At 37.7% G+C, this 27,455-nt stretch overlaps 1 protein-coding gene across 1 annotated transcript in view; it reads left to right on the forward strand.

Annotated features, from left to right (window-relative positions):
- LOC121391363 (B-cell receptor CD22-like) overlaps window positions 1-27,455 on the forward strand; it is a gene marked incomplete at both ends in the record, with an annotated part of 172,186 nt that overhangs the window by 96,437 nt on the left and 48,294 nt on the right. The window contains one exon of the mRNA XM_041523022.1: window positions 17,468-17,779. Coding sequence (XP_041378956.1) covers window positions 17,468-17,779 — 312 coding nt within the window. The remainder of the gene's footprint in view (window positions 1-17,467; window positions 17,780-27,455) is intronic.

Here is a 27,455-nt window from a genome sequence, read left to right on the forward strand (position 1 = left end):
CACACACCATGCTACATAATGTGTACAAAGATGAAAAAAAAGGTTTGTTTTATTTAACAACACCACTAGAGCACATCATCAAGCTATTGGATGTCAGGCGTTTGGTATTTCTGACTCGTAATCATCAGAGGATACCCGATACATTTTTCTGTGTGCAGTAGGGTATCTTTTATATGTACTTTCCCACAGGTACAAAGATGAATTCCATAAAAACAACTAATAGACACTGCCGTTTTTGTCACATAATATAGAAGTGGCAATATAGACGACAGCTGTGTGTACAGCCTCGGCTAATGAAGTCTGGCTATCTACACAGTGGTCGTATTTTAGAGGGAAAGCCCAGTGTAAGGTTATCACACCCCATCTAAACCTCACCCCATCTAAACCTCCCCCCATCTAAACCTCCCTGAGCTAACAATGGATTAATATAATACAAAGTAATGCATGACCTCGGCTAATGAAGTCTGGCTATCTACACAGTGGTCGTATTTTAGAGGGAAAGCCCGGTGTAGGGTTACCACACCCCATCTAAACCTCCCCGAGCTAACAATGGATTAATATAATGCAAAGTAATGCATGACCTCGGCTAATTAAGTCTGGCTATCTACACAGTGGTCGTATTTTGGAGAGAAAGCCTGGTGTAGGGTTACCACACCCCATCTAAACCTCACCGAGCTAACAATGGATTAATATAATACAAAGTAATGCATGACCTCGGCTAATGAAGTCTGGCTATCTACACAGTGGTTGTATTTTGGAGGGAAAGCCCGGTGTAGGGTTACCACACCCTGTCTAAACCTCCCCCCATCTAAACCTCACCCCATCTAAACCTCCCCGAGCTAACAATGGATTAATATAATACAAAGTAATGCATGACCTCGGCTAATGAAGTCTGGCTATCTACACAGTGGTCGTATTTTGGAGGGAAAGCCTGATGTAGGGTTACCACACCCTGTCTAAACCTCCCCGAGCTAACAATGGATTAATATAATACAAAGTAATGCATGACCTCGGCTAATGGAGTCTGGCTATCTACACAGTGGTCGTATTTTGGAGAGAAAGCCCGGTGTAGGGTTACCACACACCATCTAAACCTCCCCAAGCAAAGAATGGATTAATATAATGCAAAGTAATGCATGACCTCGGCTAATGAAGTCTGGCTATCTACACAGTGGTCGTATTTTGGAGGGAAAGCCTGGTGTAGGGTTACCACACCCCGTCTAAACCTCCCCGAGCTAACAATGGATTAATATAATGCAAAGTAATGCATGACCTCGGCTAATGGAGTCTGGCTATCTACACAGTGGTCGTATTTTGGAGGGAAAGCCTGGTGTAGGGTTACCACACCCCGTCTAAACCTCCCCGAGCTAACAATGGATTAATATAATGCAAAGTAATGCATGACCTCGGCTAATGGAGTCTGGCTATCTACACAGTGGTCGTATTTTGGAGGGAAAGCCCGGTGTAGGGTTACCACACGCTGTCTAAACCTCACCGAGCTAACAATGGATTAATATAATACAAAGTAATGCATGACCTCGGCTAATGAAGTCTGGCTATCTACACAGTGGTCGTATTTGGAGGGAAAGCCTGATGTAGGGTTACCACACCCTGTCTAAACCTCCCCGAGCTAACAATGGATTAATATAATACAAAGTAATGCATGACCTCGGCTAATGGAGTCTGGCTATCTACACAGTGGTCGTATTTTGGAGAGAAAGCCCGGTGTAGGGTTACCACACACCATCTAAACCTCCCCAAGCAAAGAATGGATTAATATAATGCAAAGTAATGCATGACCTTGGCTAATGAAGTCTGGCTATCTACACAGTGGTCGTATTTTGGAGGGAAAGCCTGGTGTAGGGTTACCACACCCCGTCTAAACCTCCCCGAGCTAACAATGGATTAATATAATGCAAAGTAATGCATGACCTCGGCTAATGGAGTCTGGCTATCTACACAGTGGTCGTATTTTGGAGGGAAAGCCTGGTGTAGGGTTACCACACCCCGTCTAAACCTCCCCGAGCTAACAATGGATTAATATAATGCAAAGTAATGCATGACCTCGGCTAATGGAGTCTGGCTATCTACACAGTGGTCGTATTTTGGAGGGAAAGCCCGGTGTAGGGTTACCACACGCTGTCTAAACCTCACCGAGCTAACAATGGATTAATATAATACAAAGTAATGCATGACCTCGGCTAATGAAGTCTGGCTATCTACACAGTGGTCGTATTTTGGAGGGAAAGCCTGATGTAGGGTTACCACACCCTGTCTAAACCTCCCCGAGCTAACAATGAATTAATATAATACAAAGTAATGCATGACCTCGGCTAATGGAGTCTGGCTATCTACACAGTGGTCGTATTTTGGAGAGAAAGCCCGGTGTAGGGTTACCACACACCATCTAAACCTCCCCAAGCAAAGAATGGATTAATATAATGCAAAGTAATGCATGACCTCGGCTAATGAAGTCTGGCTATCTACACAGTGGTCGTATTTTGGAGGGAAAGCCTGGTGTAGGGTTACCACACCCCGTCTAAACCTCCCCGAGCTAACAATGGATTAATATAATGCAAAGTAATGCATGACCTCGGCTAATGGAGTCTGGCTATCTACACAGTGGTCGTATTTTAGAGGGAAAGCCCGGTGTAGGGTTACCACACCCTGTCTAAACCTCCCCGAGCTAACAATGGATTAATATAATGCAAAGTAATGCATGACCTCAGCTAATGGAGTCTGGATATCTACACAGTGGTCATATTTTAGAGGGAAAGCCCGGTGTAGGGTTACCACACCCCGTCTAAACCTCCCCGAGCTAACAATGGATTAATATAATACAAAGTAATGCATGATCTCGGCTAATGAAGTCTGGCTATCTACACAGTGGTCGTATTTTGGAGAGAAAGCCCGGTGTAGGGTTACCACACCCTGTCTAAACCTCACCCCATCTAAACCTCACCCCATCTAAATCTCACTGAGCTAACAATGGATTAATATAATACAAAGTAATGCATGACCTCCGGCTAATGAAGTCTGGCTATCTACACAGTGGTCGTATTTTGGAGAGAAAGCCCGGTGTAGGGTTACCACACCCTGTCTAAACCTCACCGAGCTAACAATGGTCAGTTAACTACTCATTCAGTTCCAGATTTAAGTTTCATGTCTTTTGTTAGTAAACCGAACTCTCCCTTCTCCATACACTCCTTTTTATTGTTTGCTTATTGTAATCATTTCCCTTTGAAAGATTTACAAGGGTTAATGGTCAATATAAATGTATTATTTAGTTATTATTTTCAGTGTAGTGCGAATGTCTTGTTAACAGGTATATCGCGATTTAAAAAAAAAAAAAAAAAAAATTAAAAACAACGTGAAATAAATATATTATAATTTTTTTTTTTTAATTCATCACGTAGTGTACTCTGCTACATAGTGTAACTGACAACCTCCGCTGCAATTGACAACAAGAAAAAGGTCAGAGGCTCAAATCAAGTAGGTCGTGCACGTTCGCAGTGACCCCGATCAACCGTCTAACAGGAATTTTTCAATTTTTTCCCCAACAGTCTAGACGCCATCTAGCTTGGTCGGAGTCGCCGTCTAGACGCCATTATGGTTGGTTCGTGTACTGTACCTCTTTCGGTTGTAGTCATGCAACATTTACAATAATTAATAGACCATTTAATAATTACATTCCAACATTTACCTGTGTCTGCATAAATTCCCAGTCCCTTTCAGTTAAGACGTCCCTCAACCAAAAGCATACACCAATATTAACCCATAGAGTGCTGCAGATGTGTATACATGTTCTAGCTCAAGTATTATGACGTCACATGGAACTGTTGTCATAGCGTCGCTATGGTTTGACTGTTTTAATTTTTTTACATATCAAAATTATGATGAAAGAAAACTGATAGGACTGATCATTTCAAGTAAAGGTGTTTTCTGGGGCGGGGGGGGGGGAATCCATTAAAATCATAAATATAGTTAATAAATAAAGATATAGTCTTATATTACAAGAACTTTATTAATTTAAAATTATTTTTTTATTAAGTAGTATCAAAGAACAAATCTTTTGAACTTTGTACTTGTTGCCATGGTAACATAAATAAAATAATTTATTTTAAAATATTGTAGTAAAGTAGTCAGCCCATTATAGAATATGTGTGTGTATTTTCATTTCAATATGCCAAAAATTAAGAGAGATATCATTAAAAATGTATGATAGGTCAAATTCTTGAAATGTTTTTAAAACAATGCAGCCTGATAAGGTTTAATTAGGCTGAACTAGGCTTATCAGCTAGTTCTTCACTTCTAACAGAGGCCTATTATAGACTAACGGCACCCTTTTCATTAGCTCGAGTTTGCTAATTCGGTCGGTCCAATACCTTGATAACCTAAGCAGACACTTGCCAACCCATGCAAAATAAGCAGATGACACTATTTGGTGAAAGAACCTCCCCCAACCCTATCAACAGTTAACCAAATATAAAGGTTTAATTACCTATATTTAAACCTTTACCCCTATATTAATATTTAGTTAAGTTCTAATCATTTGGAAGCAAGGACAAGTAAAAAAAATATACAGATGTCAAGTGTAGGCTTGAAGGAAAATCGTACTCCACAAGATTTCCTGAACACTTTTTCATTGGTCAGCCAATCATAATTCTAAAATATGATTAGTCAAACAACAGGAGCATTCCGACGAAGCCTGTAAGATCTCAGAAACACGTGTATAAATAAATACCATACTTATTCCATTTACTACATTAGTAAGGTTAGTATTAGTATTTAATATAATTAGTAAGAAGAAGAATCGGAATAAGAACTAAATACAAATAATAACCAAGGAAATATGAAGAATAGATCGCCAGAAAAACCAGGAACGCTACACAGATATTCGGGCAAAATGTGCTAAGCTGAGACCTATTTACCATGTATTTCTATCATTCTCAGGGTTTCGAATCTGCCAGAGGGTAAAATGGGTATGGCGCCATACCCAAATTTTTATTTTTTTAAGTTAACATTTTGACAAAATTAATGACTCTTATCATTATTGTATGATTTTCTTAAGCCTAACCCTAAATGGAACCCATTTTATTTGTGGAGAAGGCCCCCCATACCCCCTGTTGACTGTGGTTGCATTCAATAACATAGCACCATACCCAAAAATTTCTTTCTGGCAGAAACACTGATTCTACCCTCAAAATTAGTTGTAATCCATGTAAAAACGCATTGTGATTCGTTTCCAACCCTGCATACATGTACATGTACAGTACGCGAACCAACCATAATTGCGTCTATATATAGACGGCGACTCCGTCCAAGCTAGACGGCGTCTAGACTAGTCGGCAAAATTTTAAAATTTCCTGTTTAGTCGGTTGATCGGCGGTAGCTGCAGACACTGAAAACGTGCACGAGCTACTTGATTTGAGCCTCTAAGCTTTTTGTGTGGGTTGTCAATTGCCACTACATGATGTTATGAAGTAAAAAAAAAAAAAAAAAAAAAAAAATATATATATGTATTTATTTCACGTGGTTTTTCTTAAATCGCGATTGAAGTGTTTACAAGGCATTCGCACTACATTGAAAATAATAATTAAATAATAGATTTTTATTAACCAATAGCCCTTGTAAATCGTTCAGTGGGAAACGATTACAATAAACAAACAATGAACAGGAGTGTATGGAGAAGGAAGATTTCTTCGGTTTACTAAGGAAAGAAGTGAAATCAGAGAAAAAGGGGGAAACGAAAGAATAAGCTTGCTTTTGCGTACGTGATAATTAGCACAGCAGTGGACAGTTCATTTCATTTGTGAGGGATGTCGAATCAGTTTTTACGTTTACTACATTTAAAAAAGTTAAATAAATAATAATAATAATAATAATAAAAGAGAAAATGATAAAAATAAGTGTTTTTAAAAGGGGGGGGGGGGGAATACTGCGTGTTAATACATATTTAAAAATAATAATAAGTTTGCTTTTGCCTACGTGACGATTGTCATGGGCAGCTATGGATATTGTTTTATTTGTCGGAGGGAATCAGGTTCCCAGGTCCGTAGGAATAATATCTGGGAGAGGGTGCACAACTTAGCGGGGATCACAGCCCCCATAGTGTGGAGATGGGACACGGGCCATATTTTTTCTCTATTTTGGTCCTCGAGTGCAAGTGGGGCGGGCTGCGCCCCCCACCCCCCCCCCCACCCCTCCCTGGTCCACCTAAATTCCCACAGGCCTGGGATGTCGAATCTGTTCGCTGGGGCGTTAGTTTTCAAATTTTATTAATTTTCTTGTTTAGCCAATAAAATACATTACATATATGGTATTTGATCCCCGTTAAGTCTATTGGTATGTTTTATTATACCTTTTCAGGTGCTGCCACAAATTTTGGAGCAAATAGTATATTGTAGTATTTACTTTATTTTTGTGTGTGTCTTCGTTAAAGTTTTGAACAATAATAATAAAATGTGACTACAAAACTCATTGTATATTCACCGCCGATGTGACCAACGATCCCAACAATCGTGGGTTACATGTCGTTTACGAGTTTTGTTAAATAAATGTGTGTTGGCGTGATTTCCAAAAAGAACATGGGTACAGGTTTTTTCTTGAGCTGTTGTTGTTTCAGGTTTATTCTCTCTAGCACCCATTTATATTTTCCTCCATTAACTATACCAATATTACCTGTATACGTTCACCGCCGATGTGACCAACGATCCCAACGATCGCAGGTTGCATGTCGTTTACGAGTTTTGTTAAATAAATGTGTGTTGGCGTGATTTCCAAAAGAACATGGCTACAGGATTTTTCTTGAGCTGTTGTTGTTTCAGGTTTATTCTCTCTATAGCACCCATTTATCTGTTCCTCCATTAACTATACCAATATTACCTGTATACGTTCACTGCCGATGTGACCAACGATCCCAACGATCGCGGGTTACATGTCGTTTACGAGTTTTGTTAAATAAATGTGTGTTGGCCTGATTTCCAAAAAGAACATGGGTACAGGTTTTATCTGGAGCTATTGTTGTTGCAGATGTATTCTCTCTAACACCCATTTATCGTATCCTCCACTAATTGTACCAATATTACCTGTAAACGTGTACCGCCGATTTGACCAATGATCACAACGATCGCGGGTTACATGTCGTTTACGAACTTTGTTAAATAAATGTGTGTTGGCGTGATTTCAAAAAGGAACATGGGTATAGGTTTTATCTGGAGCTGTTGTTGTTGCAGATGTATTCTATCACTCATTTACCTTTTCCTCCACTAATTGTACCAATATTACCTGTATACGTTTACCGCCGATTTGACCAACGATCACGAGTCGCTGCAATTTTTAAGATGTTATTGACTAACAGATATTTTTTAACGATTGTAATTACATATCAAATATATTTTTATGCATAAAATATTAGTGGCTATATATTAAACGTGTTTCTGATCATTCTAATATGTGTAAATTTCATTTTATTTCCTAAAATATTTTTGTCCCTTTAAGACAAATTCCAGTTTGGGCTTCTTACAAATAGAAACACATTGAATATACAGACACTGATATTTTGAACAAGAAAATATATTTAATATGTAAGTTTAATCGTAGAAATATTTTATTAGTGGGAAACATCTTACAATGCAGCAAACTCAGGAATGTCCCTTTAACACAGGCACCAAGCGTTATCAAGCAGAACAATACTGTCGAATTACGTACTTTACATGAACATGCACGCTCTTTGAACTGAATACACATTACTCAATACGGTTTTATGGCTCTTTGCTGTGTAGCTGTGTAGCTTTGTACTTGCTTTGGTGGTCTGTATGAAGAGATGGTAAGAACACATGTAGTACACCTGGTTGTGATGCAATACACATGAACACCTGCATACATGTGCATGTGCAGATGCAGACAATGACATAAAAACAAGTTTGACAACTGGATTTTGAATACGGGGTTGTTGTTTTTTTGTTTGTTTTTGGGTTTTTTGGTATGTTTGTTGTTGTTGTTTTATCTGTTGCTTTGATATTGAAAGGACTGTGCGGTCACGACCAAGCTTCATTTTGTCAATCCAATCTTGGAATAGTGGTAGTCCTCTTACTGCCGGTGCAGGAGGGATGAAGTTGTCTTGAGCCTTGCTCGGACGCATTCATTTAAGTCTAGAATCGTGGTCGATCCCCGCCAGTGGGATTATGTCTCGTTCCAGCTACTAAGTATGTACTATCATGGGGGGGGGGGGGGATATTTATAAATAATAAAATTGAAGTGAAAATATTTTAATTTGATTTTTTTGGGGTGGGGTGGGGTGGGGGAGGGATATAGGCTATAACAATGACCGCGGGGTGTATTTGAAAGGCGTGGAGAGGGTGGGGGCATGGTGTCGGTTCAATGGCCTGGGAGATGAAAAAATATATATTTCATGGTCTGAACCTGCTTCTCTGAGAAAAGTTTGAATTTTAGGTGTTAAAATGTCACATTTCCGGCCTTCTGAACAGAGTAACTGGAAAAGTGGGAGAATGAGGACTATTATGTCGGTACCTTTTAGAATATAAAAGGGACATTCCTGAGTTTGCTGCATTATAAGAAGTTTCCGACTAATAAAATATTTCTCCGATTAAACTTGCATATTAAATATATTTTCTCGTTTAGAATATCAGTGTCTGTATATTAAATGTGTTTCTGGTCATCTTAATATTTGTGAGAAACCCAAACTGGATTTTGTCTAAAAAATTATTTGAGGAAATAAAATGAAATTTAACCTAGTACAAATATTAGAACGATCAGAAACACGTTTAATATACAGCCACTAATAATTTTTGCAGAAAAATATGTTTGATATGTAATTACAATCGTTAAAAAGTATCTGTTAGTCAATAACATCTTAAAAATTGCAGCAAAGTCGGGAATGTCCCTTTAACGTGCACATTCAGAGCAAGCTGTTTCAGTGCATGCCTGTCATGGGCACAACTGGCTCCTCCGTCCAGGACAGGAAAGGGTTGGGGTGGGTGGGAGAGGGGACTGTCTGCACTGGCAGGTGTAAGAGAGTAGCACGTCCAATCGGTAGCAGGTGGATGTGGTTTTGGTGCTATGGCATTTGGGATATCCCGTAGGATTACCGGTAAGCATAATTGAATGTAGGAAATTTGACGCGTTTTTGAACGGTCCGCCTAAATGGAAATGGGGAGCTATAGATATTTTTGAACTTAGTATGCCGAGAGTAGCTCGTTACTGGGACCTTGTTGGAGTTAAGATGTCTCCCTAGGTTGCCCATAGTGGCCCTTAAAAGGGCCCGATCTGTTCAGAAAAGGAAATATTCACTTTGTTTCACACACACACACACACACACACACACACCGATTGCCACATTTAGTAAAAATTGTAGGCATTAGGACAAATATTGTTAAAATAGCAACTGATTCAAAATTTAAGTACAAAAATACTAAATGAATTAAGAATAAAAGTACACAATATTTCAACTCAATATCTTGAGGCATCGGTTGAGTGCTCGCTTGCGGTGCTTGGGTCGCATGATCGAACCACCTCGGTGTATCCATTCACCTGATTGGATTTTTTTTTCTCGTTCCAACTAGTGCACCACATCTGGTCAAAGGCTGTCATATGTATTTTCCTGTCTGTGGGAAAGAGCATAAAAAAGATCCCTTGGTGCATCAGAAAAAAAATGTAGCGGGGTTTCTTCTGATGACAACGTGGTGTTTGACATCCAATAGCCTATGATCAATGTATTCTAGTGGTGTCATTAAACAATGCACTTTAACTTCTAACAATATTAAAGTACAGATAAATGTTCATAAATGGTAAATTTTTAAAGAACACCACAGTAAAAACGAGTAATATAAATAAATATTATGTACCGGCTTCGATGGCGTCGTGGTTAGGCCATCGGTCTACAGGCTGGTAGGTACTGGGTTCGGATCCCAGTCGAGGCATGGGATTTTTAATCCAGATACTGACTCCAAACCCCGAGTGAGTGCTCCGCGAGGCTCAATGGGTAGGTATAAACCACTTGCACCAACCAGTGATCCATAACTGGTTCAACAAAGGCCATGGTTTGTGCTATTCTGTCTGTGGGAAGCACAAATAAAAGATCCCTTGCTGCCTATCGTAAAAAGAGTAGCCTATGTGGCGCCAGCGGGTTTCCTCTAAAAAACAAAATATTGTCAGAATGACCATATGTTTGACGTCCAACAGCCGATGATAAGATAAAAAAATCAATGTGCTCTAGTGGCGTCGTTAAATAAAACAAACACACTTTACAAATATTACGTAGTAACACGAAAATAACTGCGATTTGGCTTAGATGATAAAACGTTCTCAATTTCATGTCGGCTTTTTCTTTGACCTACAAGCCCAAGTCAAAACTAAAACAATGTCTATTTCTCAAGCAGCTCGTGCATCTTGTATCAGGGACAGTTCTAACATTGTCTGGGTCACCATAATGGATTAAGTACTAGCCAGTGCACTGTTCGATGATTAGTCTTCGAAATCATTATTATCTTTTGGATATAAATTAATAAATTGATTGTGCTAAATAATACTAACTACATTTTTAGGGGTGATTTTAAAAAGTCAATGCAATAATTTGAATAAACAAAATCATGGGCTCCGTTTGTTTCGATGTTTGATCTCCCCGAGCAGTATGGTCTAATCGTGTGTGTGTGTGTGAGAGAGAGAGAGATCAGATGACGTCACACTTGCAGAATGCCACCTTCATTATATGTGACAATCGGTTGAATCAACCGTTGCCAAGCATGCAAATCGGGCCAGTTGTTCAAAAATTAATCACTGTGTAACCATTAGTTAAGAGAAATTATTAAAACCAAATATTAAATGATTTCAAATAAAAAAAATTGAAAAATATATTAAAATTTGACTTAGAACAGCATAATTAAAAAATATATTAGGCTAACCCAGCAGTGGCCATAGGAAGCTGCCAAAAGGGAGAGGGGGAGGGGGGTGGGGCGCACACCTATATACACACACACACACATACATGTATATATATATACAGTCATCTCCACTTATTTGCACATCGGTTTATAGCATAATTCGGTTAATCGACTATTTTCACCCAACACGGAACCATTTGCCCGTATAACACTACAAAACATCCGGTTAATTGCACAGACTACAGGCTATATATCGGTTATTTGCACATATAAATAACGTTGTTGTTTGTTTTTTTTGCTAAATTAATGTCACAAATGACTGAGAAAGTCTATCAAACTTTGCCAAAAAAACTCAAATAAATCACCGATTAATCTGTTTTGTTTGAGCTCACTGTGTGGCAAGCCGACTGCAATCGCTGTTTACAGAGTCGACGTGTGACATGCAAATGAGATGGTGTGCACGTTACTACTGGTGAATCACAATACCCGACTACAAGATTTAAGAATGACATAAATAAGTTGAATAAACCTAATACCTAATCTTTTGTTTGCAATATATTGCTGTTAATCAGAGGCCATCTCAATAACAGGTAACTCTCCGACTATTATTTTTAGAAGTACCGCCTGTGCGCTTGTACGCATGCGCACTCAACTATTGAGGCCCTATTCGATTGGCGTGTTCAGGGCAATCATTGTTCTGTGTCAATTACGTTATGTTGAGAAGCCTTGTTAGTAATTAAAAGATTACAGATCAATCGTCCTAGGCGGTTATGTTTTTAATAAATGTGACCGAGAAAGGGTTGTTGTTCACTTATTCATTAGATGCAGTGTATGCTATATCTGTTAAACGCAAAAGAAACGATTTATCACTTGCTTCCCAGAAAATGTAGCGGAAAAAAACCAGACTGGTGGGGGAGGTCGTAAAAAAAAACACATAACAAAGACCGTTATTTATGGATCGTCCCTAAGTTTCTGCTATATTGTTAGACACCAGTCAGTCGGACCGCACCATGAAGGTCAGTCAATTGTGTTAGACAGGTCATGCATGCAATGCAGACTGCTGGAACTGATAACGACTCACTAGCCGAGCTTAACTTTAATTGCTTAACAATAGCAAAGTCATTATTTGGGGATCACAAATAATACCAAAGCTTGCCATATCTTTTGGGAGGGAATGAACACCATACCAGCAAATTCATACAAGTTCACGTAATTCTATGGTAAGGCGCATTCGGTCAATCAACAGCCCGGTAATTCCGGAAACTGACGTCATTTTGTAAACACGTGCACCGATGAAACGTGAACTTTTTTGATGGTTCTGTTGTTTCAAGTTTATCTCATTAACTACATGGCTAATACACTTTGTTTACACTAGTGGATGGTCAGTGTTTTTTTTTTTAATGCACAAAGTTTGTGTTTTTTAGAAAACGACGCCCAGTGACGGACGTTGTTGGGTTTGTTTTTTTTTTAAATGATTTCTGGTCTGGCAGATTAAAACAAAAACGTCATGCTAATTATATATATATCGATCGATATATTTTTTTACATTTATATATATCCAACTGCATGTGACATGTGTTAACTGTAATAGTTCCGGTATGAAGTACCGCATTATGCTAAACTGTCTCCCATGCCACTTTGTAGTTGGATGGCTGTTACAAAGTGAAAGTCGGTACTCTATCGGTTAATCGACTACCCCGGTTAATTGCACAAAATCGAGCAGCACCGAGGGTATGCAAATAAGCGGGTTTGACTGTATATATATATATATATATATATATATATATATATATGCATGAATCATCAAAGGGGAGAAACAGTCATCACACTGATGGTCAGTGTGGGGATTCTGTTTCCAAGTTTCGTGCAGGCTGTATCATCGACAAGGCTAACTACGCTGAAGCCTAGGAGCCCCACAGGTGCTACGAGCTCGTCAATTTTTTTATTTTATTTTTATTTATTTACTTCTTTTTTCTTCTTCTTTTTTTTGCTGAGGCACTGTAGTAGGGTGAAAGATTGAAGTACCGGTCTCAGTGGAGTACATTGAAGTACCGGAAGGGACCCGAAGCCTTGTGGCCCGACCATGGGTTCGTGTAATCCACTACAATACCGTTCAGCTGGTATAATGTATTCTAAACAAAATAATATGCTGGACACTGCTTGTGGTTCTATCGAATACTAAATTTGATATTTCACAAATTATTGTCGATACCTGTCACACTGAGTCCAGTGAATTGCTGCAAGTTGTACTTTCAGGAAAACGTTAGTATTTTCAGTTAAATTTCCCATAAATTAATCACAGACAATTTGCAATAGAGTCGTAGGGTTTTACCTGCACATTCAGAACAAGATGTAGTGCACGCCTGTTATGGGTGCAGGTGCCTCGGCCCAAGAAAGGAAAATGGTTGTGGTGGGTGGGAGAGGGGGCAATTTTGATGCTATTGAATTTTGAATATTCCGAGCACATTGATTATTAATCATCGGCTATTGGATGTCAAACATTTGGTAATTCTGACTCGTAGTCAATAGAGGAAACCCACGATATTTTCTTAATGCAGCAAGGGATCTTTCATATGCACTTTCCCACATACCACGGCCTTTGACCAGTTATGGTGCCCTGGTTGGAATGAGAAAAACCCCAATCAGTTGAACGGATCCACTGAGGTGGTTCGATCCTGCGACGCAAACACCTCAAGCGAGCGCTCAATTGACTGAGCTAAATCTCGCCCCTTCTTGAAGGAATTTTGGCGTATTTTAGAACGGTTCACCAAGCAAACAGTATAACATTGTTAATATTTATGAGTTTGGTGGAGTTCTACATTTATAGGGTTATTTAAAAAAAATGACCATACGGGGGGGGGGGGGGGGGGTTGAAGGCATTGCAATTGTAGTACTCGTTCCGATGATAAGAAGAGACCTACGCTTCTACTTGGGTCAGAAAAAGGGGCGGAGGTGGGGTTGTGGCAGTATCAGTTGTGGGTAGCATAACGGTAAATAATTACTGGGTGGAGGGGTGAGGGTAGGAATAGGTAAATAATTACTGGGTGGAGGGTTGTTTTTTTTCGGGGTGAGGGTAGGAATAGAGTCTGTAACTCACTTTGGTGAAAACAGTCCCCTCCGATTACATGCCACATAAATGATGTATAGACTTTCTTCTCTCTTTTTTGTTAATTCAAGATGTCTGTGGGTGCATTCTGGGATATTTAATTTCATTATTCATTATTAGGGTGGGTTAAATTCTTTAACCATTAAATGCTTTTTTGGTTAATATATCTTGATAATTTTATTTTATTCTACAAATACATAAAATATATCAGACACTACTGTAACGGTCTTTCTTTGTTGTCTTCTTATTATTTGGCTTTTAACTTACTGTATTAAATCATTAGCATGTATTAAATCATTAGTATTAAATCATTAGCATGTATTAAATCATTAGCATGTATTAAATCATTAGCTCGTGTACTATGTTTTAGGTATCTGCTAAAATGGATTTAGCCAGTTATCCATTCATGACCCCACTCTCCATTTTACACATTTATCATTAGCATGTATTTTTAGTTTTTGCACATTAAAACCTATTGGTAAAAACTTTACAACTAATAGTAACTAATAAAAGAAAACAATCAAATACATACAGTGTAATGACCATAAAGTAATTTTACAATGATTACACAATTAAAACTACATTGTATGTAGCATAGTATAGTCATACGACATCTGTAGAATGGCGCCAGCTAGTTTAAAGATATCAATACTTTGTATATTTACTTTACATCTGCGATCATAAATGCTATTTGCAACACAAGTTTATTATAAATATTTTGTTATCGTTGATAATTTATTCATCATATGATTGTTCATTTTTCTACATGCTTGTCATTTTGGTGTAAACCCCCACCCATCCCCCAGCAAGACTAGCCTGCTGTTCCACTATCTGGTGCTACCCCATTTTGCAATTACTCTCAACAGCATCCAGCAGTTTTATTTGAGTTATTGAGTTGAGCGATGCGTGTCCATTTTATTGCCAGGCCAGTACAGGAGTTACTTTGCTAAATGTATTTGTAGTGTTGCTCGTATTTAGTCACACACACCATGCTACATAATGTGTACAAAGATGAAAAAAAAGGTTTGTTTTATTTAACAACACCACTAGAGCACATCATCAAGCTATTGGATGTCAAGTGTTTGGTATTTCTGACTCGTAATCATCAGAGGATACCCGATATATTTTTCTGTGTGCAGTAGGGTATCTTTTATATGTACTTTCCCACAGGTACAAAGATGAATTCCATAAAAGCAACTGTAATAGACACTGCCGTTTTTGTCACATAATATAGAAGTGGTAATATAGACGACAGCCATGTGTACAGCCTCGGCTAATGGAGTCTGGCTATCTACACAGTGGTCGTATTTTAGAGGGAAAGCCCGGTGTAGGGTTACCACACCCCATCTAAACCTCCCCGAGCTAACAATGGATTAATATAATACAAAGTAATGCATGACCTCGGCTAATGAAGTCTGGTTATATACACAGTGGTCGTATTTTAGAGGGAAAGCCCGGTGTAGGGTTACCACACCCCATCTAAACCTCCCCGAGCTAACAATGGATTAATATAATACAAAGTAATGCATGACCTCGGCTAATGAAGTCTGGCTATCTACACAGTGGTCGTATTTTAGAGGGAAAGCCCGGTGTAGGGTTACCACATCCCATCTAAAACTTCCCCCATCTAAACCTCCCCGAGCTAACAATGGATTAATATAATACAAAGTAATGCATGACCTCGGCTAATGGGGTCTGGCTATCTACACAGTGGTCGTATTTTGGAGGGAAAGCCCGGTGTAGGGTTACCACACCCTGTCTAAACCTCCCCGAGCTAACAATGGATTAATATAATACAAAGTAATGCATGACCTCGGCTAATGAAGTCTGGCTATCTACACAGTGGTCGTATTTTAGAGGGAAAGCCCGGTGTAGGGTTACCACACCATGTCTAAACCTCCCCTCATCTAAACCTCACCGAGCTAACAATGGATTAATATAATACAAAGTAATGCATGACCTCGGCTAATGAAGTCTGGCTATCTACACAGTGGTCGTATTTTAGAGGGAAAGCCCGGTGTAGGGTTACCACACCCCATCTAAACCTCCCCCCATCTAAACCTCCCCCCGTCTAAACCTCCCCGAGCTAACAATGGATTAATATAATACAAAGTAATGCATGACCTCGGCTAATGGAGTCTGGCTATCTACACAGTGGTCGTATTTTGGAGGGAAAGCCCGGTGTAGGGTCACCACCCCCATCTAAACCTCACCCCATCTAAACCTCACCCCATCTAAACCTCACCGAGCTAACAATGGATTAATATAATACAAAGTAATGCATGACCTCGGCTAATGAAGTCTGGCTATCTACACAGTGGTCGTATTTTGGAGGGAAAGCCCGGTGTAGGGTTACCACACCACATCTAAACCTCACCGAGCTAACAATGGATTAATATAATACAAAGTAATGCATGACCTCGGCTAATGGAGTCTGGCTATCTACACAGTGGTCGTATTTTAGAGGGAAAGCCTGGTGTAGGGTTACCACACCCCATCTAAACCTCCCCGAGCTAACAATGGATTAATATAATACAAAGTAATGCATGACCTCGGCTAATGGAGTCTGGCTATCTACACAGTGGTCGTATTTTAGAGGGAAAGCCTGGTGTAGGGTTACCTCACCCCATCTAAACCTCCCCCATCTAAACCTCCCCCCTCCCCCCATCTAAACCTCACCCCATCTAAACCTTCCCCCATCTAAACCTCCCCCCATCTAAACCTCCCCCCTCCCCCCATCTAAACCTCACCCCATCTAAACCTTCCCCCATCTAAACCTCACCCCATCTAAACCTCACCCCATCTAAACCTTCCCCCCATCTAAACCTCACCCCATCTAAACCTCACCCCCATCTAAACCTCCCCCCATCTAAACCTCCCCCCATCTAAACCTCCCCCCATCTAAACCTCCCCCCATCTAAACCTCCCCCAAACCACCCCCCATCTAAACATCCCCCCATCTAAACATCCCCCCATCTAAACCACACCCCATCTAAACCACACCCCATCTAAACCTCCCCCTATCTAAACCTCCCCGAGCTAAGCACAGATTACATCTTGTATTAGAATAAATAATGAGACATCTTTGGCTTTTAACACTATTTTTTTGTTTGATTATTGTATGGTATTCAAGCTGAGCAATATATTTTGTGTGTGTCTGATATCATACAACTTAAAATGTAGTCAGTTAACTACTCATTCAGTTCCAGATTTAAGTTTTTCATTAATTCCAACAGATACAAACTTTTGTTATTTTCACTGTGTATTCGGCAATTTTGAATGTGACCTATTTACATTAACAAAATTTAAATTAATGTCTTGTTACTGGACATCATATTGATTTTAAAAACTATATGGAAAAAGGTTTTAAAAATTACTGTTATAAATAATAATAATAATTATTATTATTATTATAATTTTTAATATTATTATTATTATTATTATTATTATTGTGTTTTAGATGGCCCGTCACAGAATGGTGTGATTGTTGAGTTTTCAAATAGCCAGGCTGCTGTTGAAGGTCGATCTCTGACTTTGAAATGCAGCACTAACTCTGCTATCAAGCCCAACGTGGATTTCACCTGGCAGTTTTCAGATGGAACAGAGGTGATCGGTTCAAGGGGAGATAAGCAAGGTTCATCTGGAAACACTTGGTCTCAGACACTGACCTTGACACCGAGTAAAGCTGAGAACAGACAGATAGTGAAGTGCACTGTGAAGAACACAGCAACACAGACTGAGTCTACTGGACAGAAAGACCTGGAAGTAAAATGTAAAAATATATTACTTATTTCTTAATTTACTAGGATTTATTTATTTATTTATTTATTTATTTTCTTGGTTTTTTCACTAAGTTAAAGTCTTTTTTTTTATAATTAAAACAAAATAAAATAAAACATGGATAGATATTTGTGATTCCACGGGTTAGTATTAAAACAAGTCAACATGTTAGCTTCTGAATGTTTTAACATTTTTGGGTTACTAATCGAATAACAATTTCAAAGATGAGAATGAATTCATTGTTTTAGTCTTATTCAACTTACTGTGCTAGCACAACCAATATGCTATACACAATGGAGGACTTTGAATCGAGACAATGCTGATGGTCTATCCATGTGTAGATGTACTACATCCAGCAAGGGAAAACAATTCTGCAGTGGAGGTTGTGCTAGCACTAGGTAAATATGAATAATCAAAATTAAAAACAAATTTTGTAATTATCTTGCTGAGGTTTGCTGATCAGTGACAACTAATGGGAATTGAGATACATTTCAACTTTGTTAAATAGTCATTAATCGTTTTCAACACTTAGTGAAAATAACAAAAGAAATTTAAAAAGAGGTTAAAATCAAGTTGCAAACATAACTGAACTCATGGCAAGTGCATCACTTTTGCAATCTGGCATGGCAGTGAGGTATCCTCGCGGTATGGGTTTTGGTGTGGATAAGCAACAATCTTGTGTATAGTGTTAAAATAACAATGTTTTTCTTGTTATTATTGACAGACATAACCTAATCTATATATACATGTACATGTATATCATTAAAATATAAACATTAAATTCAACATATAGTGAGATTTTAAGTTTTAGTTTTAGTTTACTTGTGTATACTGTAATATTCTAACCTTTTTGATGCGGTATGTATTTTGAAGCGGAAGATCTAGAAAACTTCTGAATGACCAATATTCAATAAAAATAACTCCAAACAACTGGAAACGATGTGTGGTGGTCCATAAATTCAATATTAATAATACACATAAAAAATAACACCATTAAAATACATTTTAACCCTATTGTCACATGTAAACCATATAGCCCAGTGGAAACATAGTCACTATTTGTACATTGATAGGGTGGCGTAAATTTGACAGCCCTTCGAGGTTTGTTTGTTTGTTTATTATTACTATTATTCAAAACAATGTTGAATAGATATTATTTTAAGATGTAATATGCACTTGAACATCGTTTAATCCTGACCCAATATGATCATATGCAGTGCATGTAAAATATGGACAGGGCACTAATTCGGATGGACGGTATTTAGCTCAGTCGGTTATTGAGTGCTCGCCTGCGGTGCTTGAGTCACAGGGTCGAACCACCTCAGTGGATCCATTCAGCTGATTGGGTTTTTCCTCGTTCCAACCAGTGCACCACAAATGGTCAAAGTCTGTGTATTTTCCTGTTTGTGGGAAAGTGTATATAAAAGATCCCTTCCATTACCGAAATGACTTATATTTTTCACTTATAAGTGAAGTATAAGTCGTTAATACTTTTCAAGTATAAGTGACTTATAAGTAAACGATTAGGATTTTGTATGCAAATGAGGTATCACTTATACAAAGTATATGTGACATACCCTTACGGAAATAACCTATACAAACTTATAAGTAAAATACTTATGTAAAAAATTAAATTGATAATTAATTCTGACCCATAGTCTTCAGAGGAAGCTCTCTACATGTTTCAAAAGCAGCAAGTCATCTTTTATATGATCTTACCTCAGACAGGACAGAACATACCACAGCCTTTGATATTCACTTATATTTAACTTATACAGCGCTTTTGTAAAATATCAGTGAATCACTTATACTTCACTTATATTTCACTTATAGTCTTCTTTTTTTTTTAAGTATCAGTGAATCACTTATACTTCACTTATACAGCAATGTTTGTAAATATCAGTGAATCACTTATACTTCACTTATACAGCAATGTTTGTAAATATCAGTGAATCACTTATACTTCACTTCTATTTCACTTATACAGCAGTTTCTGTTAAATATCAGTGAATCACTTATACTTCACTTATACAGCAATGTATGTAAGTATCAGTGAATCACTTATACTTCACTTATACAGCAATGTTTGTAAATATCAGTGAATCACTTATACTTCACTTATACAGCAATGTTTGTAAATATCAGTGAATCACTTATACTTCACTTCTATTTCACTTATACAGCAGTTTCTGTTAAATATCAGTGAATCACTTATACTTCACTTATACAGCAATGTATGTAAATATCAGTGAATCACTTATACTTCACTTATATTTCACTTATACAGCATTTTTTTTTAAATATAGGTGAATCACTTATACTTCACTATACAGCAATGTTTGTAAATATCAGTGAATCACTTATACTTCACCTATACTTTACTTATACAGCAGTTTCTGTTAAATATCAGTGAATCACTTATAGTTATACTTCACTTATATTTCACCTATACTTCACTTATATATCTAATACTTCTGTTAAATATAAGCGAATGACTTACACTTCACTTATATGTCACATATACTTTGTATAAGTGATACCTCATTTGCATACAAAATCCTAATCATTTACTTATAAGTCACTTATACTTGAAAAGTATTAACGACTTATACTTCCCTTATAAGTGAAAAATATAAGTCATTTCGGTAAGGGTATAGGTGAAGTGTTAACTATATATATAAGTGAAGTGTAAGTCATTCACTTATATTTAACAGAAGTGTCAGATATATATAAGTGACTTATAAGCGAAGTATAAGTGTAACAGAAACTGCTGTATAAGTGAAATATAAGTGAGGTATAAGTGATTCACCAATATTTAACAGAAACTGCTGTATAAGTGAAGTATAGGTGAAATATAAGTGAAGTATAAGCGATTCACTAATACTTAACAGAAACTGCTGTATAGTGAAGTATAGGTGAAATATAAGTGAATTATAAGTGATTCACCGATATTTACATAACATTACTGTATAAGTGAAATATAAGTGATTCACCGATATTTTACAAAAAACACTGTATAAGTGAAGTATAATTAGTGAAATACAAGTGATTCACTTATATTTGAGAGATACTGCTGTATAAGTGAATATCTATCAAAGGCAGTGGTATGTTCTGTCCTGTCCAAGGAAAGATCATATAAAAGATGACTTGCTGCTTTTGAAACATGTAGAGAGCTTCCTCTGAAGACTATGGGTCAGAATTAATTATCAATTTAATTTTTTACATCCAGTAGTCGGTGATGAATTAAGGCCAAGTAAAAAAAATTGTTTGGTTCCTGTTACATGCCCAAAACAAATAGGGTAGGTAGGTAGGGAAAACCTTCCCCCCCCCCCCCCCCATTTTCGAGCTAATATTTCCTGAATAGTATAGCAGATTAATATATTAAAAGCTCTTTCTTTGTGTTACAGTGCAACTGACAATACATACTCTAATGAGAATCATTAATTATTTTCTATAAAAAAAACCCATGTCGTAACCTAGTCAAACCACAATCGGTATTAATGTAAACACCACCCAAGTCTAATACTACACAGTAAGGTTATAAACTATGATAACACTAAAATAACACTATAATTTGTTCATTGGAAAAATGTTTTAATATCAAAGACCTGTCTGATCCACAACATGGTTACACCCCCTCACAACTACAGCAACAACACTGATCTTCCCGGCCTATTTCATTGCCAGTATTGCAGTAACAAAATGTACATCATGAACACAACGAAGATGTCAATAAAAATTAACCAAATAAGTTAACAAAAAGATCTCCATACTAACTATCCTCATAGCAGAGATATCAAAAGAAAACAACTATTTTCAGGAAAACAGTTTCACTTTTGGTCGTCCATAAGGACACTGCACAGTATCTTTGCACTGTTGACAAAGAGGTAAAACAGGTTTGTTTTTTTTGCTTTTAAAGGTCTGATCCACAACATGGTTACACCCCCTCACAACTACAGCACTGCAGACGCTATTAAATGTGAAAAGAGTTGTCATTTCTTAAGGTTTTGGGTACTACCAGTTCATTTCAAATGCCATGGATATCATCATATTTAATAATAAATACAGGGGTTATTTGTCAAACAAATGCAAAATATTGATAGAGTTGATGTCTAAATATTTAATTTAAGTAATCTTTTCAGCATAATCGGCTATTTTCATGTTTACTCTTTATGTTTAACATTGAATCGTAACTCGGTATTTCTAGAAGTTCGATTACGTTTTAGAGAATTCCCCTACCAAAATAGACTGGAAATTTGTATCATTCTGCTTTTTAACAGTAAACTAGCGTAACATTTTGAAGATTGGATTCACAAGTTCCGAGTAGTTCCGACTGAGTACGAAAACACGTCCGAGAGCATGTGGTGTCAATGGCGTCTTCCATTTACAGAGTAGTATGTCAAAAATGTGCTCATTCAAATCAAATAATATTACACATGTATTTAAATCAATTTCAAATGAAACGACATTCAAGGAATCGGAACACCTCGTCACATTCCGCTACGCTTATATTTCGTGGAAATGTACGAGGAGTTCCGAATGGCTCTCGGAAGCTTTTCATTTGGAACTCTTCGGAAGTAAAATTGCGCGAAGTGTTCCGGGTCTTCTGGTAACGAGATCTTGGACTGACAGATCTCGTGGCATCTCTCTGCAGTTGTTGTTTTTAGAGTCGATGAAAATTAGGATTGATATTAATGGATTATTAAATAAAACAAGTGGAAAAAAAAAGGGTGGGGAAAAGGTTAAAAAAAAGTTTAGGGTCGGCACCAAAAATTTAGGGACGGTCGGGTAACCGGAACCAAACAATTTTTTTTTACTACGCCTAATCATTAAACAAATGAAAACAGGCAGCAATCTGTCCTTGGAGGCCAAAGTTCAATATTTTCGGGCAATTGCTGTATTAATGCCACCACTTACACACCCTATCTGTAAACTAGCTGTCCACAAAACATAAAAATTGAAGCACAATAGTGTTAACAAACAAAGAGATGTTTCATTCTGACTCACTAATATATCTGAACAGTATATGTAAACAAATATTTTATAAATAATATATATATTTATTTCCAACTGTTAGATTGGATTCTCTCACATCAATTTTCCTCAGTTATGTCCTGTTCAGTGTCATCTTGATATATGTCATCCAACATTCAGATGGGATTCTGAAAAACAAATGTAGTCTGGATAGATCTGCTATGTAATTAGCTATTGTTTATTATAATAATATAAACATTTAGTTCTTTCTGTTAGTTTTAAAAAGACTACCCTAGAGAATCATAGCCTACCAAGTTTCAGATGTGGGGAATCAAAACTTCAAGAGAAAACAAACTAATTTTCAGTTAAATTTTCAAGTTTACTTTTTTACCTGGTATCAATCAAATCTCAAGGATAAAACAGACTTTGAAATATTCAATGTTGACCTTTAATTTTAGTTATGAAGAAATCAAAAAATAAAATACATGATATATATTTGAATCTAAAGAATCTGTACCAATTTTCAGACCTACAAAATATAAACTATTACAAAAAGATAAAGGGTGTTGGACTGGGAGGGAAATAATGAAATTAAAAAAACAAAACATGTAATAGTTTCTACATGTATACTACATGTACATCATAGAACTGCATGCAACTCCTTTCAAGCTATAGGGGTAAATCGCTAGATTGATGCACGGTTGACCCATGATCGATCCCTGTCGGACCCTTAGGGCTTTTATTGTTCCAGCCAGTGCACCACGACTGGTATATCGAAGGCTGTGGTATGTGCTATCCTGTCTGTGGGATAGTGCATATAAAAGATCCCTTGCTACTAATGGAAAATTGTAGCAGGTTTCTTCTCGCTTAATTAATGATTAATTAATCATCGGCTATTGGATGTCAAACATTTGGTAATTCTGACTCGTAGTCATCAGAGGAAACCTGCTACAGCTTTCCTAATGCAGCAACGGATCTTTTATATGCACTTTACCACAGACAGGAAAGCACATACCACAGTCTTTGTCCAGTTGTGGTGCACTGGTTAGAACGAGAAAAAGCCCTGCATGCTTGTCAGTGACCATACATGTGATGTCAGATGCTGTTCAAATGTAAACTGGAAGTTACTTTTTTTATTATTAAAATGTTTAATTCAAGATGCTCACTCAAGAATATGGGCGGACAAGGAAAAAATCGAAAAAAAAAAAATTCTAATGTTAAGGAAAGTGTAAAAGTTATTATCCTGAAATAGATGTTTTAAAAATTACCGACCAACTGTCATGCTGAGATTGCATTTCCTACTAACCTGATAACACATGTTAAAGTTAATTTCCAAGTGATCGGGTATAATCAATTTTTTTTTTAATAATTATGTATAATGGCTTGTGACATTGAACGACCGCCTCTTATGCATCAAGTCATGCATCTTAAAACAAGATTATTGTTTGCTAAATACATACCAGTCACAAATATTTCCATAATATGATGACCAGAATGTGCTGATGATTTTTCTGAGAAAAAAAAAATATATATATATATATAACTTGTGTTTCTTGTAATCAAAGTAAATGTCCATTTCATCCTCATGCAAACCAATCCATCCCCAAAGGTATGTCAATATCCTATCCAAGCACCCATTTATCTGTTCCTCCATTAAGTATACCAATATTACCTGTATACGTTCACCGCCGATGTGACCAACGATCCCAATGATCGCGGTTACATGTCGTTTACGAGTTTTGTTAAATAAATGTGTGTTGGCGTGATTTCCAAAAAGAACATGGGTACAGGTTTTATCTGGAGCTATTGTTGTTGCAGATGTATTCTCTCTAACACCCATTTACCTTATTCTCCACTAATTGTACCAATATTACCTGTAAACGTGTACCGCCGATTTAGCCAACGATCACAACGATCGCGGGTTACATGTCGTTTACGAACTTTGTTAAATAAATGTGTGTTGGCGTGATTTCAAAAAGGAACATGGGTACAGGTTTTATCTGGAGCTGTTGTTGTTGCAGATGTATTCTATCACTCATTTACCTTTTCCTCCACTAATTGTACCAATATTACCTGTATACGTTTACCGCCGATTTGACCAACGATCACGAGTAGCTGCAATTTTTAAGATGTTATTGACTAACAGATATTTTTTAACGATTGTAATTACATATCAAACATATTTTTCTGCATAAAATATTAGTGGCTGTATATTAAACGTGTTTCTGATCGTTCTAATATTTGTACTAGGTTAAATTTCATTTTATTTCCTAAAATAATTTTGTCCCTTTAAGACAAATTCCAGTTTGGGCTTCTTACAAATAGAAACACATTGAATATACAGACACTGATATTTTGAACAAGAAAATATATTTAATATGTAAGTTTAATCGTAGAAATATTTTATTAGTGGGAAACATCTTACAATGCAGCAAACTCAGGAATGTCCCTTTAACACAGGCACCAAGGGTTATCAAGCAGAACAATACTGTCGAATTACGTACTTTACATGAACATGCACGCTCTTTGAACTGAATACACATTACGCAATACGGTTTTATGGCTCTTTGCTGTGTAGCTTTGTACTTGCTTTGGTGGGCTGTATGAAGAGATGGTAAGAACACATGTACGTACACCTGGTTGTGATGCAATACACATGAACACCTGCATACATGTGCATGTGCAGATGCAGACAATGACAACTGGATTTTGAATATGGGTTTTTGTTTTGTTTTGTTTCTTGTTGGATTTTTTGGTATGTTTGTTGTTGTTGTTTTATCTGTTGCTTTGATATTGCAAGGACTGTGCGGTCACGACCAAGCTTCATTTTGTCAATCCAATCTTGGAATAGTGGTAGTCCTCTTACTGCCGGTGCAGGAAGGATGAAGTTGTCTTGTGCCTTGCTCAGACGCATTCATTTGAGTCTAGAATCGTGGTCGATCCCCGCCAGTGGGATTATGTCTCGTTCCAGCTACTAAGGCATGGGTATGTACTATCATGGGGGGGGGGGGGGGGGGGGGGGGGGCATATTTATAAATAATACAATTGAAGTGGAGATATTTTATTTTGATTTTTTTTGGGGGGGTGGGTGGGGAGGGATATAGCCTATAACAATAACAGCGGGGTGTATTTGAAAGGCGTGGAGAGGGTGGGGGCATGGTGTCGGTTCAATGGCCTGGGAGATGAAAATAAATATATTTCACAGTCTGAACCTGCTTCTCTGAGAAAAGTTTGAATTTCAGGTGTTAAAATGTCACATTTCCGGCCTTCTGAACAGAGTAACTGGAAAAGTGGGAGAATGAGGACTATTATGTCGGTACCTTTTAGGATATAAAACATAGTAGGAGGGGAAGGGGAAATGCAATACATTTAGTCTAATTCAGCCAAACAAGTGAACACTAGATTAATAGTTGGGCACAAATTTAGAGGGTTCACCAAAAATAAAAATGCAGACAGTGGTCTCAAATTGTGTTCGTCAATAAGAACCAAAATTGTTCTGAATGTGCAATTTAAATATGACTTGACCTGACTGAAATTTTAAACGGAGTGCTTTCATAATCAGGTTAGGTCAGGTCATAGGGTTTAACGTGCACATTCAGAGAAGCTGTTTTAGCGCATGTCTGTCATGGGCACAGGTGCCGGCCTCAGCTGGCTCCTCCGTCCAGGACAGGAAAGGGTTGGGGGGGGTGGGAGAGGGGACTGTCTGCACTGGCAGGTGTAAGAGAGTAGCACGTCCAATCGGTAGCAGGTGGAGGTGGATTTGGTGCTATGGCATTTGGGATATCCCGTAGGATTAAGCATAATTGAATGTAGGAAATTTGACGCATTTTTGAACGGTCCCGCCTAAATGAAATGGGGAGCTATATATATTTTTGAACTTAGTATGCCGAGAGTAGCTCGTTACTGGGACCTTGTTGGAGTTAAGATGTCTCCCTAGGTTGCCCATAGTGGCCCTTAAAAGGGCCCGATCTGTTTCAGAAAAGGAAATATTCACTTTGTTTCACACTACACATACACCACACACACACCACACACACACACACAACACACACACACCGATTGCCACATTTAGTAAAAATTGTAGGCATTAGGGACAATATTGTTAAAATAGCAACTGATTCAACATTGTAAGTACAAAAATACTAAATGAATTAAGAATGAAAGTACACAATATTTCAACTCAATATCTTGAGACACCGGTTGAGTGCTCGCTTGCGGTGCTTGGGTCGCATGATCGAACCACCTCGGTGTATCCATTCACCTGATTGGATTTTTTTTTTCTCGTTCCAAAACTAGTGCACCACATCTGGTCAAAGGCTGTCATATGTATTTTTCCTGTCTGTGGGGAAAGAGCATAAAAAAAAATCCCTTGCTGCATCAGAACAAAAATGTAGCGGGGTTTCTTCTGATGACAACGTGGTGTTTGACATCCAATAGCCTATGATCATTGTATTCTATTGGTGTCATTAAACATTGCACTTTAACTTCTAACAATATTAAAGTACAGATATATGTTCATAAATGGTAAATTTTTAAAGACACCACAGTAAAAACTAGTAATATAAATAAATATTATGTACCGCCGGCTTCGTGGCGGCGCGGTTAGGCCATCGTCTACAGTGCTGGTAGGTACTTGGTTCGGATCCCAGTCGAGGCATGGGAATTTTTAAATCCAGATACTGACTCCAACAACC

The sequence above is a fragment of the Gigantopelta aegis genome, unplaced genomic scaffold, assembly GCF_016097555.1.
Source record: "Gigantopelta aegis isolate Gae_Host unplaced genomic scaffold, Gae_host_genome ctg2221_pilon_pilon:::debris, whole genome shotgun sequence".
Classification (NCBI taxonomy): domain Eukaryota; kingdom Metazoa; phylum Mollusca; class Gastropoda; order Neomphalida; family Peltospiridae; genus Gigantopelta; species Gigantopelta aegis.